The sequence below is a fragment of the Vanessa tameamea genome, chromosome 2 (assembly GCF_037043105.1).
Source record: "Vanessa tameamea isolate UH-Manoa-2023 chromosome 2, ilVanTame1 primary haplotype, whole genome shotgun sequence".
Classification (NCBI taxonomy): domain Eukaryota; kingdom Metazoa; phylum Arthropoda; class Insecta; order Lepidoptera; family Nymphalidae; genus Vanessa; species Vanessa tameamea.
Window position 1 is genome coordinate 13,409,560 of NC_087310.1, and position 15,613 is coordinate 13,425,172.

At 33.4% G+C, this 15,613-nt stretch overlaps 2 protein-coding genes across 2 annotated transcripts; one reads left to right on the forward strand and one right to left on the reverse strand.

The window, feature by feature from the left end:
• The first annotated feature begins 57 nt into the window (after positions 1 to 57).
• On the forward strand, positions 58 to 1,570 carry LOC113394090 (translocon-associated protein subunit beta). The gene is made up of 3 exons (XM_026631292.2): positions 58 to 188; positions 349 to 725; positions 1,115 to 1,570. Exons 2-3 carry the CDS (start codon positions 354 to 356, stop codon positions 1,313 to 1,315), a joined length of 573 nt encoding a protein of 190 aa, XP_026487077.1. The 5' UTR covers positions 58 to 188; positions 349 to 353; the 3' UTR covers positions 1,316 to 1,570.
• Positions 1,571 to 11,566: 9,996 nt separating this feature from the next.
• LOC113394089 (CSC1-like protein 2) lies at positions 11,567 to 15,549 on the reverse strand. Its single transcript, XM_026631291.2, has one exon. It carries the CDS (start codon positions 15,301 to 15,303, stop codon positions 13,063 to 13,065), a length of 2,241 nt encoding a protein of 746 aa, XP_026487076.1. The 5' UTR covers positions 15,304 to 15,549; the 3' UTR covers positions 11,567 to 13,062.
• Positions 15,550 to 15,613: the final 64 nt, after the last annotated feature.

A 15,613-nucleotide genomic window follows, 5' to 3' on the forward strand; every position in this document is an offset into this window, starting at 1 on the left:
TTCAACCTTCCTAAGTGGATGTACCCTTAACGGTATAATTAAATGTTTTCTAATAACTGGCAATGATTTGAACGCGTGGAGTGAAACGTCAGCCACGTACATTGAACAGTTGTCAATATTCGTAACATTTCACTATTCTCGTCGCTGGAAAGTTGTATTAATTTTTCATTTTATTAGTTAACTATAAGGTAATACAAACAAAATTTTACATGATATTAACCTTTCATAATATCCGTTTATATTCGGTTATTTCTAAGATAATACAATTAAATTTTCATTCATATTCCTTTCTGTGTTTTTTCAAGATTTCTTACTGAACAGTTTCATAATTAAAATCTAATTTTTCAGACACAATGGCTGCAAAATTACTAACATTGATTGTTATCATCGCTGCGGCTGCGACAGCAGATGAAGAACCATCGCTCGCAAAGCTTCTTATCTCAAAACAAGTATTAAACAAATACCTGGTAGAAAATATGGATATTTTAATAAAATACACATTGTTTAACGTGGGAACAGCACCAGCTGTGGATGTGAAGCTCGTGGATAATGGATTCCACCCAGAAGTGTTCACAGTGGTTGGAGGACAATTAAACGCCCAGATCGACAGGATAGCTCCACAGACCAATGTGTCTCATGTAGTCACAGTAAGATCCAACAGATATGGATACTTCAATTTCACAGCAGCAGAAGTCACATACAAGCCAAATGAAGATGCTGCTGAGGTACAGTTATTTTTTTGTTCAATCATATTAAACATTTAAGTGAAAGTGCAAATGTAAATTGACTGTTGTTTAAAGTTATACAAATATTTTATGTCAATGTGCATATATGTATGACAAGGGATACTAGGAAATTTATATTCAATATTTTGTTTTTAAATGAAACAATTTTAATTCATATTGGAAGCTAATGAGAAAAATTTTTTACTTTCCTATAATTTTTTTTGACATTTTTAAATTTTTATATGCAATATAAAAATTTCTATTGTGATAAATTTGCTATGACTTTAGCCAGATTTTTAATAAGTATAAATTAGTATAACATTATTGTTTTTGCAAGTAAACATTTTGAATATAAACACATATAACTCAATGTTATTATTATTTTCCAGGTCCAATATGCGATCAGCAGTGCCCCAGGAGAGGGAACAATTGTTGCTTTCAAGGATTATGACCGAAAATTCTCTTCCCACATCTTAGACTGGACTGCCTTCGCTGTTATGACTCTGCCATCTCTTGCAATTCCATTTGGTCTCTGGTTCTCATCGAAGAGCAAATATGAGAAGCTCTCAAAACCCAAAAAGACTCATTAGTTAGGTATTAGTAACTTAGTAAAAAAATCTTTAGTAATGTTGTTTGTTTTATTAAACCTTATTAAATAGTACATGCAGAGTACCAGCTAGCATAAAATAAAAGGAATAGTAAATTATATTTTACTTTGCAAAACATTTTGTTGAATATTTGGATTAACTAAAGCTGTGAAATTATTTCATTTTCTCATTATTTTCATCCATATCATCTTTATTTGTTATTAATTTATATGAACAATAAAAGAATAATTTATAAGATTTTGTATATTATTTCTTTTTACTTTAAAACTAGTATTTAAACAATACTATTTATTTATTTATTTGACAACACCAACAAGTAGTACAACAAAAATACACAGTAAACCAAAAGTAAGTAAATGGGTAATTGCCTACTTTTTTACAGGTGTTCTAAGATTACTTGGAAATTGAAATATGTCAACATTGTAAAAAGCTAATTGATAAAATAAAACATTATAAAATTAATAAAAATAAAGAGACAATAGGAAAACAGTCTAAATACGGTTTTATGTCAAAATGTTAAAAATAAATTAAATTAAGCAAAATTATCAATTGTGAGTTTAAAAACAATGTTAGAATTTGTACATATGTACATAGGAATATTAATTATCAGTTTGTATGTAACATCTTAAAACCAGGATAACCATTTGGAGTTACTGAATTATTATAGGCTATGAATTATAATTTATATATACTATTGTTTTTTCTTAAAACAATGTATATTATCATTTAAAATGTCAATGTCTGGATAGACCGTTGAATTATTTTCGTTCTTATATTATAATGTAAGGAATTCGCTATTTTATATATGCTGTTGTAGTTAATAATTAATCTGTTCATTGGGGATAAACGATCATAACGTGAATGAGCAAAACTTTCGACAAAAGGTGTGTAAGTAGATGCTCTGAAGGATCTAGAAGGAGCACGAAACATTATATTAGACAGCAGATAAGATGATTCAATTGACCCATTGACTAATTTGAACATAAATGAGTTGTCTAGAACGCGTCTACGGTTTTGAAGCGAAGTTTGAAAAATGATAACCTCTCTTCATAGCTTTGTAGTTTTTTTAGCTAAATTGAGACTGTAGGTTAAATGCCCGAGAAATCTTTTTTGTACACTTTCTTATCTATTTTTATATATATCAAAGTAAGGGTTCCAAACTATACTACCATACTCCAAAACGCTACTAACCAATGCAGTAAAGAGCGATATTTTCGTCTCAGCGTTTTTGAAACTCTTGCAGTTGCGCAATACAAATCCCAAGATTTTGAAAGACATACTTACTATGTCGTCAATATGTAAATTAAATCACAATTTAGTATCCAATATGATACCTAGATCTCGAATGTGTTCAACTTCTGATAGCGTATTTCCATCGATTGAGTAATTTCTTTCAAAAGATGTTCTCTTCCTACTAAACTTTATAACATAGCACTTCGAAGTATTGAGACTCATGCAATTTGCCCTACACCATTGCACTAAGTTGTTTAGATCATTCTGAAGACAGGTGGCACCCAATTCAATGCGAACCGTTCTGTAATGCTTAAGATCATCGGCGTATAAAAGGCATTTAGAGCTGCAGAAGCAGGAGCAGATGTCATTAATGAAGATATTGAAGAATAGAGGCCCCAAGTGAGATCCCTGAGGTACTCCAGAAAAATAAATAAATGATTTTGAAGAGTAACCATTAATAACAACTATAGATTTTCTAGATTGAAGATAGAATTTACACCAGGTTAGCATATTGCCAGTAACACCAATCATCTCAAGCTCTTGTAACAGTAAGGTGTCACTAACTGTGTCGAAGGCCTTACTGAAATCAGTGTAGATACCGTCAACAGAATTACCTGCATCCATCACCTCAACAAGATCTTCGATAAAAGATGTAAGATTAGTTGTAGTAGATCTCGCTTTCAAGAATCCGTGCTGTTCCGGGGCAATGTTTGCCTTAAATTGTGAGAAGAAAATTGGATAGACAGCTAGTTCGAATAATTTGGCGAACACAGAAATGATTGATATTGGTCTATAATTACTAATGAGACTACGATCTCCATTTTTATAAACAGGAATAACCAGAGCGTCTTTCCATTGTGATGGATAGATACTTGTGCTCAGAGAACAGGATATAATATACGTAAGCGGCTTTGCTAACTCTTTAGGACAATTTGTAACAAATATAGCTGAAATACCATCTGTACCTGCGCCTTTTGAACTGTCAAGTCTTTTTAAGACCTTAAGGATTTGTTCTGATGTAAAGGATATTAAGTTTAGACAGCTATTTGGGTATGATGCCAAAGGAAATGGCTGTGATGATGATAGAGAAGAGACGTTAGTGTAAACAGATGAAAAGTAGTCAGCAAAAAGATTATATATATGTGTGCCTTTAGTTGCTTCAGATGTATTAAATTTCATTTTCGTTGGATAGAAGTTGCATTTTTTCTGTTTTTTTAGGTAGGACCAAAACAACTTCGATCGCAACGACTTCTCTATATTCTCCAGATACTTAGCGTGTGATTCCTTTAATAATCTATCACAACGTTTTTTTAAAAGTTCAAAGGCCATAATATCGCGAGGGTTACAGTATTTACGTATTTTCATTCTGCATTTATATTTTTCCTTTATGCAATTAATTAGACTTCTACTGAACCAAAATGGGTATTTGTAATTTTTATGTTTGGATAAGGGTACGTATTTGCGAATAAGAATATGTAACTGATCATAAAGTATAGCCACCATAGCATCAACAGAGCCACACTCACCAAGGAGGTCATCCCAAGGAATGGTTTTTAACTCTTGTTGAATTTTCACGTAATCTGCTTTACCAAAACAGTATTTAGGAGTGGATATATCAGGAAGCAGATCTGGCATTTGTCTAGTTTCAAGAACAAATGTTAAAGGTGGATGTGATACGTCTACAGAAATGAGAGGGTCCATGCACTCACATACATCAATTTGAGATTGATTTGAAAGCACTAAGTGAAGAATTTTATTTTTATTGTTGACAATGAAGTTATATTGTTTTAAATCATTAAGGGATGAAAAGTCCGACAGCATGCTATGCAGTGCGCTATTGGAGTTTCCTACATAGGTATGAGTCGTCCTAGACCATAACATGTTGCCCAAATTGAAATCCCCCACCACTAACGAAGTGCCATCAAAAGATTCTAATACTCTATTAGTATTTTCAATAAAGTGTTTGAGTATGTGTTTTTGAACGGGAGGAGGAATGTAAACTCCGCATATATATATATATATATATATAGTCTCACTGTTAACGCACTTATTGCAGATATTTAAGCTAACCCAAATATTCTCACAATCAGATTCATATCCTTGAATTCGACAAGATTTAATATGTTTCGAAACGGCTATAAGGACCCCTCCACCTTCCTTTTTAGAATGAAACCCACTGCTCAAGCGATCACGTCTATAAACTGTGTACCTATTACAGTCAAATAACTCAGAGTTAAAGATGCTATTATTCAGCCATGTCTCAGTCAATATAATGATGTCATATGAATTACATACAATATTATTAAATAATTCAACGGTTTTCGTCCTCAGACCTCTTACATTTTGATAGTAAACAGATAAACCATTTAAAGTGCCTTTAAGTAATAAAAAAAAATACGTTAGTCAACTTTAGCTATTTTATGACAAATTATTAATACAATCATGATTACGTATCTGAATGTATTTTGCGTTTTCAGATTTTCTCACGTAAATTTAACCGTCACGCACCCACACAAACCTGTAATTTAGCTCCTTAGATTTCTGTCGAGCGGCGGCGATTAGCATTTTGGTTTCAGGCGACAATTGCTCCGATATATATATGGGTACCTTTTTTGTGTTTGCAATGCCTAAGTGACCGCTGTGTAACTTCTCGTCAACGTTGCTTCTGTTAAATTTGCTTGTTGCTGCTAAAAAATTAATCACGAAGGTGTGGTGTGTTGAATTTTACTAATATAGATCTCGGGAGAGGGCTGGTCTTATTCATTTTAGCAATTCTGGCACAAAACTGTATATTATTCGTGTCGAATGGGCATTTTATGACCTTAGCCAGCTGCTGTACTGTGTTCATCAAATTTTCAGATTTGTTTTCCGGTACACAATGAATCTCAATGTTACATGCACGAGTGTTGCTCTAGTTGTGTTAGGCTTAGTAATTCATTAACGGAACGAAGTGAATTAAGTATTTTCTGCGCAAACTATCTCTAGAGTATTTTCTTGAGTGGATAATTGCTTCTTTACCACTTCCAACTCTTGGTGAAACGATGACAGCGATGTCTCAAGCGAAGAAACTACTCTGAGAATGTCTTGGAGTTTGGAATTGAATTCGGTCGTTAGCACCTGACGAAATTCTTCTCCTATGATGTTACGGATCGCGTCAGCAGATAGGCAGATAGGCAGTTGCATGGTGATTTTTTATTACGTTGTGTCACATAATCCTGTTGTACGTTAAGTGATGACGTGCGTACAGGAGTATTAGTGTTGTTGTATTATTATTTATTCTCTATCTATTAGTATTTATTTAAAGCCAGTAATATTGTTATTTTAGTTTTGTTTGCTCTATACATCAGGATTTTTAGGAATTAAGTTTGATTTATCATATACTGATGTATATACAGTGGCGTAGCTAGTTGGGCAAGGGCCCCGGTGTATAGAAAAAGAATCGGGCCCTCAGAACCTCTTTAACGTATATTGCCCTTCAAAATTATAGATAGGACTAAAAATAGGATACAGTTTGAGGAGAGTTGAACTTATCGTTTAAGTATTAAGTAGGCTAACTCCATAAAAAGTCCATAAGTCATCTCTATTCAAAGCTTTGGTTATACCGGGGTCCTGGTGCACAGCACCACCCGGCCCTACGAAAAAAACACTAAATAAACATTATTGATATTTGACAAAATCTTTGTCAAAATACATGTTTTCAAAAATGTTTGAAGTGATTTGAACGCTGATTAATCCATAAAAAATATTTGTAAACTATCTCTAAACAATACATAAACGAGCAGATTGCCTTGTTTAGAATGTATTGATAAAATATATACACTGGTGGACCCATAAACTGTATCAAAGATCATGATTACTTTCGAATTAATATATTTGATAAATATGCAAACTTTTTAGATTAAACTAAAACTGTATCAAAGTTCAGGATTACTATGAAAATGTCAAGACTGTTCATTATCCCACAAAATATATATATATAAAAATAGAACTGCAGTAACAGATAATAAATAATAATAAAATTTATTATAATATATATATATATATTTTTTTTTATAATTTGGATATGCACCGAGATGTAGTTACAATGGACAAGGGGCTAACTCCGCTCTCCTTAGGCAAAGAGAACTGGCGCAAACCTGTAGTACTAAGTACTGAGAACCGCAAGGAGGTATGGAAGAGCAAGGAGTTACACGGACGCTTCTATCGGACCCTTCATGGACCCGATGTGGACTTTATAGCGTCCGTAGCTTGGCTACGGTTCGGCAACCTATTTGGTGAAACCGAAGGGTTTGTCTGTGCAATTATGGACGAAGTTATCATGACGAACAATTACCGGAAGTATATTGTGAGGGATGGCACGGTGGACATATGTCGGGCGTGTCACACTCCGGGCGAATCCCTTAGACATATTATTTCCGGTTGTTCTCGTCTTGCTAACGGAGAGTATTTGCACAGACATAATCAAGTGGCCAAGATTATCCATCAACAACTTGCACTTCGATACGGTCTTGTGGTATCAGAGGTACCCTACTACAGGTATGTGCCCGACCCAGTTCTCGAGAATGGTTGTATCACACTGTACTGGGACCGATCTATAATCACTGACAGGACTGTTGTCGCCAACAAGCCTGATATAGTGGTGATAGATCGGTCAGAGCGCCGCACGATAATTATTGACGTCACCATCCCTCATGACGAGAATCTCGTGAAGGCTGAGAAGGATAAGCAAATAAAATATCTTGACTTAGCTCACGAGGTTGTCGACATGTGGGATGTGGATACAGCAGTTATTGTGCCGATAGTCGTTTCAGCGAATGGCCTAATGGCCAAGAGCCTCGACCAACACCTTAAGAGGCTCTCGTTAGGCAGCTGGGTCAAGGGCCTGATGCAGAAGGCAGTACTCCTCGGCACGGCGCGTATTGTGAGGAAGTTCCTCTCTCTGGGGCCCTGACCACTGGTGGCTTGGACCTTGTTCCCGCCACTGGTTGGCCTCTGTATTTTATATTTTTAAATATATTTTATATATTTTGTATTCTATATTTAAAAATCTATTATGCATGAGTGTAAATAATAATAATAAATATTGGACAACATCACATACATTACTCTGACCCCAATGTAAGAAGCTAAAGCACTTGTGTTATGGAAAATCAGAAGTAACGACGGTACCACAAACACCCAGACCCAAGACAACATAGAAAACTAATTACAACAGACAAAATTATAGAGGGAAAATAATATTTGTGCATAGTCTCATTGCATTAGCGAAGGTTTGTAGAGATAGTTCTTACGAAAGGACGTCCCCTTGTGCTTTTAGTTGATCTGCCTTCAAAACGGAATACAACAATATTAAGTAAATATTTCTGTTTGGCGGTAGAATATCAATAACAGAATGAGTGGGTGATACGGATACCCTGATGGGTTTGCACTAAGCCATACCGAAACTCATAATTTAATAGGTATTACACATTATTTAAATGAAGCGAATGTATTACTGCTGATTCTGCGGATGACACAGCTGCTTCTAGTCAAGTCATCGAGGCGGTGTAATTTTTTAACAATATTTTGTCAGTAATCCAAAATGCTATTTTATAGTAGGTTCTATGGCTGAGGACTCTGTAGTTATAATCAGCATGCAGTGTAATTAAAAGTTAAACAAGACAGTAGCTTAGTAATGATATCAAAACAAAAGTCATTACGACTTCACTATTACTTAACATTGTTAAAATCTAAGCGATTTCATTATATCAGTATTGTAAAATGCTATTTAACGAGATTACGTATTGCATATGCGAAAACGAAGACCCAAGAATTTTATTTAAATTCCTGTTGTTATTGTTATATGAATATAAATTATTGTTTTTGTTTATATTGAATCAGAGTAGGGCCATTGATCCCACGAACCAAGTGATAAAAACGTAGGTATATCAAGACCTACAGATATCATTTACTGATACAATGTATTGAATATAGATATAGAATATGTGAGCAATTGATATTAGTAACGATCGTAACTTCATATTAAATTAAAACAAGGCAATAAATACATATTACATAAATACAAGAGTCATACATTTATTCTATGACTCATATTTCCTTTGTATTTTCAAAGTAACTGTTTTCTTCTGTCTAGTGAGTTACTGACGTCGCAAACTATAATTCCTTTCTAGGGCAAGATATTTGTTTCTATAGTAAAGTTCCCCAGATATTTTTTACATAGCCGGTTCACAAATTCAAATCGTTTGTTAAAAACCATTAATAAGATAACATTTAAGAACAATCAAATAATATTTACAACTTAATTTTTTTACGCTTAATATATTTACATAAAAAATTACAAAGTGGAATGAACACAAACACTAACAAACATTCAACATTAATAGGGCGAGGGACTTTAGGAGGGAGAACGTCGTGTAAGGGATGGAGGAGTTTGGGACAAGAAAACAGTATATGGGATAAGGAACCTTCGTCTAGGCCACATTCACACAAAGAGTGTTCTCTGACTCTAATTTTATAAAGATGTATATCCCAGGTGTAGTGGGCAGATAGTTGTGGTGATCCAACGATTAGCTTGCCTGTGAAGAGAAAACAAAGGTCGCCTTGGAATGTCTGGTTGTAGAGATGCGTAAAATCTACCTTTAGATTTTGATGAAACTTTTCAAACAGGGTTCCAGGATTTATCCAGGTGAGTTTTCGCTAAAGCACACAAGTCCTGAGTTAAATTTTTAAATTTTTTAATACAATTCTGTAATATGATGATTCAAATGTGATTGTAAATGTCCACTTGAATAGAGATTTTTTTAAATTTATATTTTAAGTAATTTCTGTTCCGGTAAATTAATTTTGTATTCTGTAATAAAACGAAATAATAGTCAATTAAATACATGAAACCGAGTCACAGAGCTGGTTCTTCTGGTTCTTAGACCTATTTTCAGAAAGTTCGGAGCATTACTACAAGGCTAGGTATACGAAAAATGCAGTTTTCCTTCACCGTTAAGCACAAAATTCTATGAACTAGGTCATCTCACATCTGAGCTGTTGTAATGAAGCAATAAAGATAAGGTAATCATTGATACAAACAAATAAGAAATAAATTAAAAAGATACATTTAATTCGAATTAAAATGACCCATTATTATATAGATAGATCAGTGTTTGGCCCGAATTTTAAGAATATCGGCTTTGAATGGCACCCGTAGCCAATTCTACTAACATAAAATGATGGAACGTTCCCGATTATATTCCGATCCTATTTCCTCACAAAAAAAGAAGGGCCAATTCTACTTATTAATACCGGTTCTAATGCGATCCCGATTATATTTCGATCTAACTTTGACCGAAACGCAAAAGGATCGCTGTGATGATAGGAAAACGGGCGAACGGAAACGATAACGTTTCGAATCAATTACGATAAAATGATAATTTTTTAGTAGAATTGGCGAGCCTTTGCTCGCCAATTCTACTAAAAGATTCCCGAGATGTTTCATTACGCAGATGACACGTGATGCGTATTTTACATTTAATATAAAACTTAAAGATCACAAAAAATTACACAACGCTCGTTTTAAAGCATTATTTCAATATTTTTTTTAAGTCTCTAGTTCATAAGTCTCTAATTAAAGCTGGGTGGTGTATTTCAAATATGTTACTTATTATAAAGATATATTATTTACTGGCTATATTACAACAATGCTGAATGCTAAAATTTATAATTTAGCAGGTTATAAAGTACCTACTAGTTGTCGCCCACACTTTTCTTGCGTTTGGTTGTCAGGTGTGGATTTAAATAAGTAGCCTATGTCCTTCCTTAGAGTACAAGTTCGGCCGTGAAAGGACGACAGACAGACAGAGTTAGTTTCGTATTTAAAATATTAGTATAGATGTATCTAAGCAAATAATCATTAATAGAATCTGGGATATATCGTTGCAGCGTTGTAAAAAAATATGTTATTTGAATAGCAAACGAGTACAACAATGTAAATTTATTTACTAGTATTTACATATTCCGCATAGTTTTAACGCGATGACACATAGCAAACCTGAATCACGCTATCAAGTATCTTTCTCAATTAATATAATTATACACGATCCACTTAATAACCCATTCCAAACATGATGTCGATAAAGCGTCGACATTCAAAACAATGTCATGGACACCCAAAGCGAGCAAACACTTAGCCTTTTAGAGGTTTCATATCCAACTCGTAGGCGTCCTAAGCACGTTATTTTAGACGATAAATCGATGACAGAATATACGTGTTACAAAACTATTCAAACATCGTTTTACCAGCAGGGCCCGGGAGCCGTTAAATGGACTGAGTCTGGGAGTGGGATGATTGAATCTCAGCACTTATTCATCCAACCCATCAATGCTGCCAGGGCTAGGAGGGCGAAAAGTATAAACATTTCTATAAAAAAATATTTAGTTGGCCGATGACACAAATGTTGGAAAAACATTCAATATAACTATGTAAAAATTAGTATTAATCAAGCAATATTAGTAAATTAATATGCAGCTTTAGTTTCCTCTTATATATTTATTGATCAAATACGAGCGTACGTCAACATCTATTTTTGTATTATTAATTCAAGAAAAACTGGTTTTTCGAGACAATAATAGGAATGTTCTATAATCGACGCATTGGTCTTCCTTTCTATGTAGGACAGCGATATCTCGAAAACGGCTTGACCAATTTAAATTAGAGTAAATTGTTACCTAGATCTCAAAAGTGGGGTATATAAATTTATTATAATTAAGAAAATTATAAAAATAAATTAGTTGAAGCTTCAACGGGTAATGCTAGCCATAAATAATTTAAAAAGCAAAATCGATTCGTAGAAATAATAAACAGTATCTAAGATATCATGATAAATTGTATTTTAATTAATATCTGTAAATATAAATTGAGTAATGTCTCAATTGTCAATTTTTATGAGAAAAAATAAACATGCACAAAGATTTGAACATATATGATTCATGAAAATACTACAGAAAAAAATATAGAATGGAGATGGTTTTGTTTGTTGAGATAAAAACATTTCAATATTATTTACAGAATTGTACTATATTATTAATTTCTTCCTTCTAACTCAATGTTCAAATTCCAATTCAACATAATACAATAGATAAGCATTATCTAACAAATACATAGTTCCTACATTAAGTTAAAAAACAGGTACAAATAATTTCGCGGTGAAAACCAGTTCAGTTTACGTAACATATTTACGAATTCAATATTGCACAATGCTTTCGAATTGATTGCACTTGCATATAATATTATATTCTAAATTAAAAGTTAATTGTTATTATTTGCAGTTATGATAAAAATATTCCTTTAAAGCTATCAGGTTTCTTTATTCATTGGTATGGTTTCTAGATAATTTAATTAACAAAACAGGTTCTAATAGATTTTATGTTGAACAAATAATCACGGCCAACCCAAGTTTCGTTATGCTAAAATATTTATAAAATAATAAAAAATATTAAATAATTATTTAATAAACATTTATAAATAGCGTCATTCTATTATAAAGTAAATTTTAATTATTTTAAAATTAAAATGGAATAAGTTTTATTAATTGACCTATAAAATTTACCACCAAAATTATTTTCAATTGATTACGTCATTATTATAATGTTTATCATTTATTGGACTAACATATTAAAATTACTAAGTACCAATGATTAAAATGATAAAGCGAATCTGCGCACACGTCATGTATACCAACATGAAACCACAATATTGAACATAAACATTATCATTTATTTTGTAAAATTTAACTACATAAATGAACATCAATGGAACAAAAACAATTGAACATGACAATATCTGTGAACAAAATCAAGTGTTCGAAATTAGACAGCCATTAAAATCACAATATTAAAGTTTATTATTTACATATAAATATGCCATAATGTAACAATTAAACTAAATAAATTAGCATTGAATTCGTGTTATTAGAACGTTTGGACGCTAAACGAATAATTTGCTTGTGAGTTGTATAACAAAGCAAAAAAAAGTTTATTAAGTATGTTATATTTCATTACAAGATTTAACATTTTTACTCTTACACCTTCTAATGATTTTAATTTTTTTAAATAAAAAATTATGTAAACAAACTTATGCTTTCGAATAATTATTATATCAGTATTTGAAATTATTTTTATTACAATTTGAATAAAATATCAATTGATAAAATAACTAATAAGCAACATACATATATCGAAAAATTACAAAAAACATTAACTGTTTTAAATATCATAAATATATGAATAAGGCAACGAATTATAAGAGTATAGTTAATACAGATTCCTTCAAAATATCCTAAGGACTAGGAATATATTATAATATAAAAATATTGCATCAGTAACATACCTATTTACATTGCTATAAATACTTTTCTTTTGTCAATATCAAAACCGCGAACGATATCTAAAGATATTCTTTTATCTCTTGATATGACTTTGCCAAACATTAATTTACTAAGCGAAACAATCTATATGTTTATAGGGTCTGGATTGTAAGATAGATTAACGACTGGTGATGACGCGCCATAATCTGGTGTCGAAGGCGATGAAGTGGGCGGAGAATCCAGCGGTTTAGTTAAAACCGGAGCAACGTACTCCGAAAACCTCATACTAGATTCCTCTTGAAGAGGTGCTGGAGGTGTGCAGCTAGGAAATGGACTTAGTAATAGGAATGTCCCAAAAGCAACAATTGAAGCCATTATCAAAATTATCGTTCGGGCCTCAAAACCTGCTCGCAGGCCAGCCCAAGCCGCCATACTTATCAGCAAAAGCAACACTGAAACTCGAATTAATCTAACTGCAGTTGCATGAATTCGCCCGCCGCCAACCCCGCTCATATCGCACGGTCCATAGGCGAAATACAAATTATGCTTGTCGCCAATATGTTTGAACAAGAAATAGATAAGCCCAAACGGAGCTATCAAAGGGCAGGCCAAACTGTAGACCATAGTTATAGAGAAAATTGCCAAACTCCAAGCATAGTGCACACCGAAAGGGAACTCATACAAAATAGCTTTCTTGACATAACTCTTCTCAGCTTTCGATTTTGACTGTAATAAATACCAGACATATAGAAATAACTCAGGGAATCGTATAAGTTCGAGCGCAGTACCTATGAAGCCAGAGGTAATTACGTAATTAACAAACAGTGCACCCTTATCTGGAAGAAAAACACAGTCCCAGCGCATTGTATCATTTTCATGGTGCAATGCCCACGCCATGAATGCTTCAGCACTAGCAAGTCCTAATGATGGTAAAATCAAAGTCATAAGTAGAAGAAACATTACTGTTTTTGTCATTATAGAATAATTTTGCTGGGATTTGGTCCAATGTGAAAGGAATTTATCCGAGAAGGCCACAATTGCCGGCATCACAGCTGCCATGGTCCACAGAAGTAATGTGGGAAGAAACTCGAAGATTAAACTACTGACTCTATTTAGAGTTTCTGGTTTAGCGATTGATGTATTTATGAGATTAACAACAAAAGCAGGTGTTGTTAGGAAGAAAAGGACAATAAACAAAATAAAGTTGATAATAATTGCCTTAACATACCAGACACCGGGCTGCACACACAAATTCTCCCAAATAATGTCTGACGGGTTGGTAGCATGTTGTAGAACCCAACCACGGTGTAAGCTAAAGTGATTAATGACATGTTCAGCTAATTGATATGAGGGCAAAGTTAGAAAAGCTATACCTAAAGGATCATTCAGTACAATAGCTTTACATCTAATTGCTTCATCTTTTAATCGTTTTTCTTCATTTGTGTAATATTCTAGAGCATCCAATTCTGGCCCGCATAATGTTGGTTTAACTGTTATTCGCTTCCCAGTTTTCCTGAAGTATGTATCAGTATAAATAAGGGCTTCTGTCACCATTTCTTTCTTTTCCTGTACATCATTTAATTTATTTATATTATAAGCAAGGCGCAAATCAACAATTTGAATATGTGGGAAGTTATGTGTAAAGTATGCCCTTATTGTTGCCTCATTTCTGTCAGCTTTTGATATGTTTGTAATCATAATTGTTCCTGTCATAGATGTAGGTACTGGTTTTCTTCCTGTACATCTTCTCATAATCAATACAGAGATTGGTAGAAACATAATACTTATCAAAGTATGTACCCACAACCAATAGGACCTACCATTGATATTGGATAATGTTGTACGACTGAATGTACTAGCATCGAGTTGTGCTGACCCTTGGAAATTAATCGGAAGAATTATTCCAATGGAGACCACAGTGACAATAAACATAAGCGTTATTGCATGCCTCTGGAAGGACAGATAGTGAACAGCATCTGGTCCACACTTGGCAAGTACTTGCTCGCGAGTAAGTCGAAATACAGCAGGCAGCCATGTGAAAAATCCTTCATCGATATTTAACGACTCATCGGCACTTCTTCGTCTCTCCACTAATGCGTCATTATCTCCACCTCGGTAGAATAAATTTGTCCAGCGACTTTTAGAACGCTGCACTAAAGCCATCCGTCCATAATTCCATGCGGTGCGTCGTAACACCGTAAATAATAGAATTAAACAGCTCCACGATATCAAGTTTAGTATCAAGGTCTGTGGTATACCATTGTACGCACCAGTAATTATCACATTCTGCGACGGATTTAGAAGCATACAACCCTCATCGTCGGTTCCGTTTGAGGTATTTGAAGATAAAGAAACAAGTATACTGCTTGGTGTAAAGCGATCCATTGTTGATGTCGCAACACAATTCGTAAAGAGAAAGTATTCACATAATTAAATTACCAAATTAATTTTACTTTGACTCATTTGATCACGCACACTTTCCAGCTGTTTTAATATTAGGATAAAATCACGATTAGGTGTTGTTTCGGTCACAAAAAGTCTAGCGTTTATAGATTTGTATTGACTATTGTATGATTTGTATGAAAATTGAAAAGTTTATGACTTGATTGACTTAATGAAATAGTTATCATTCGTTCTTACATTCCGTCATCGTAACGTCATACATGATACAAACGTACAGACTATAACTCCAATC

Coding starts and splice junctions, on each gene's coding strand:
- LOC113394090 (XM_026631292.2), top strand. CDS start 354: ATGGCTGCAAAATTACTAACATTGATTGTTATCATCGCTGCGGCTGCG. Junction 726..1,114: donor CAAATGAAGATGCTGCTGAG/GTACAGTTATTT, acceptor ATTATTTTCCAG/GTCCAATATGCGATCAGCAG.
- LOC113394089 (XM_026631291.2), bottom strand. CDS start 15,303: ATGGATCGCTTTACACCAAGCAGTATACTTGTTTCTTTATCTTCAAAT.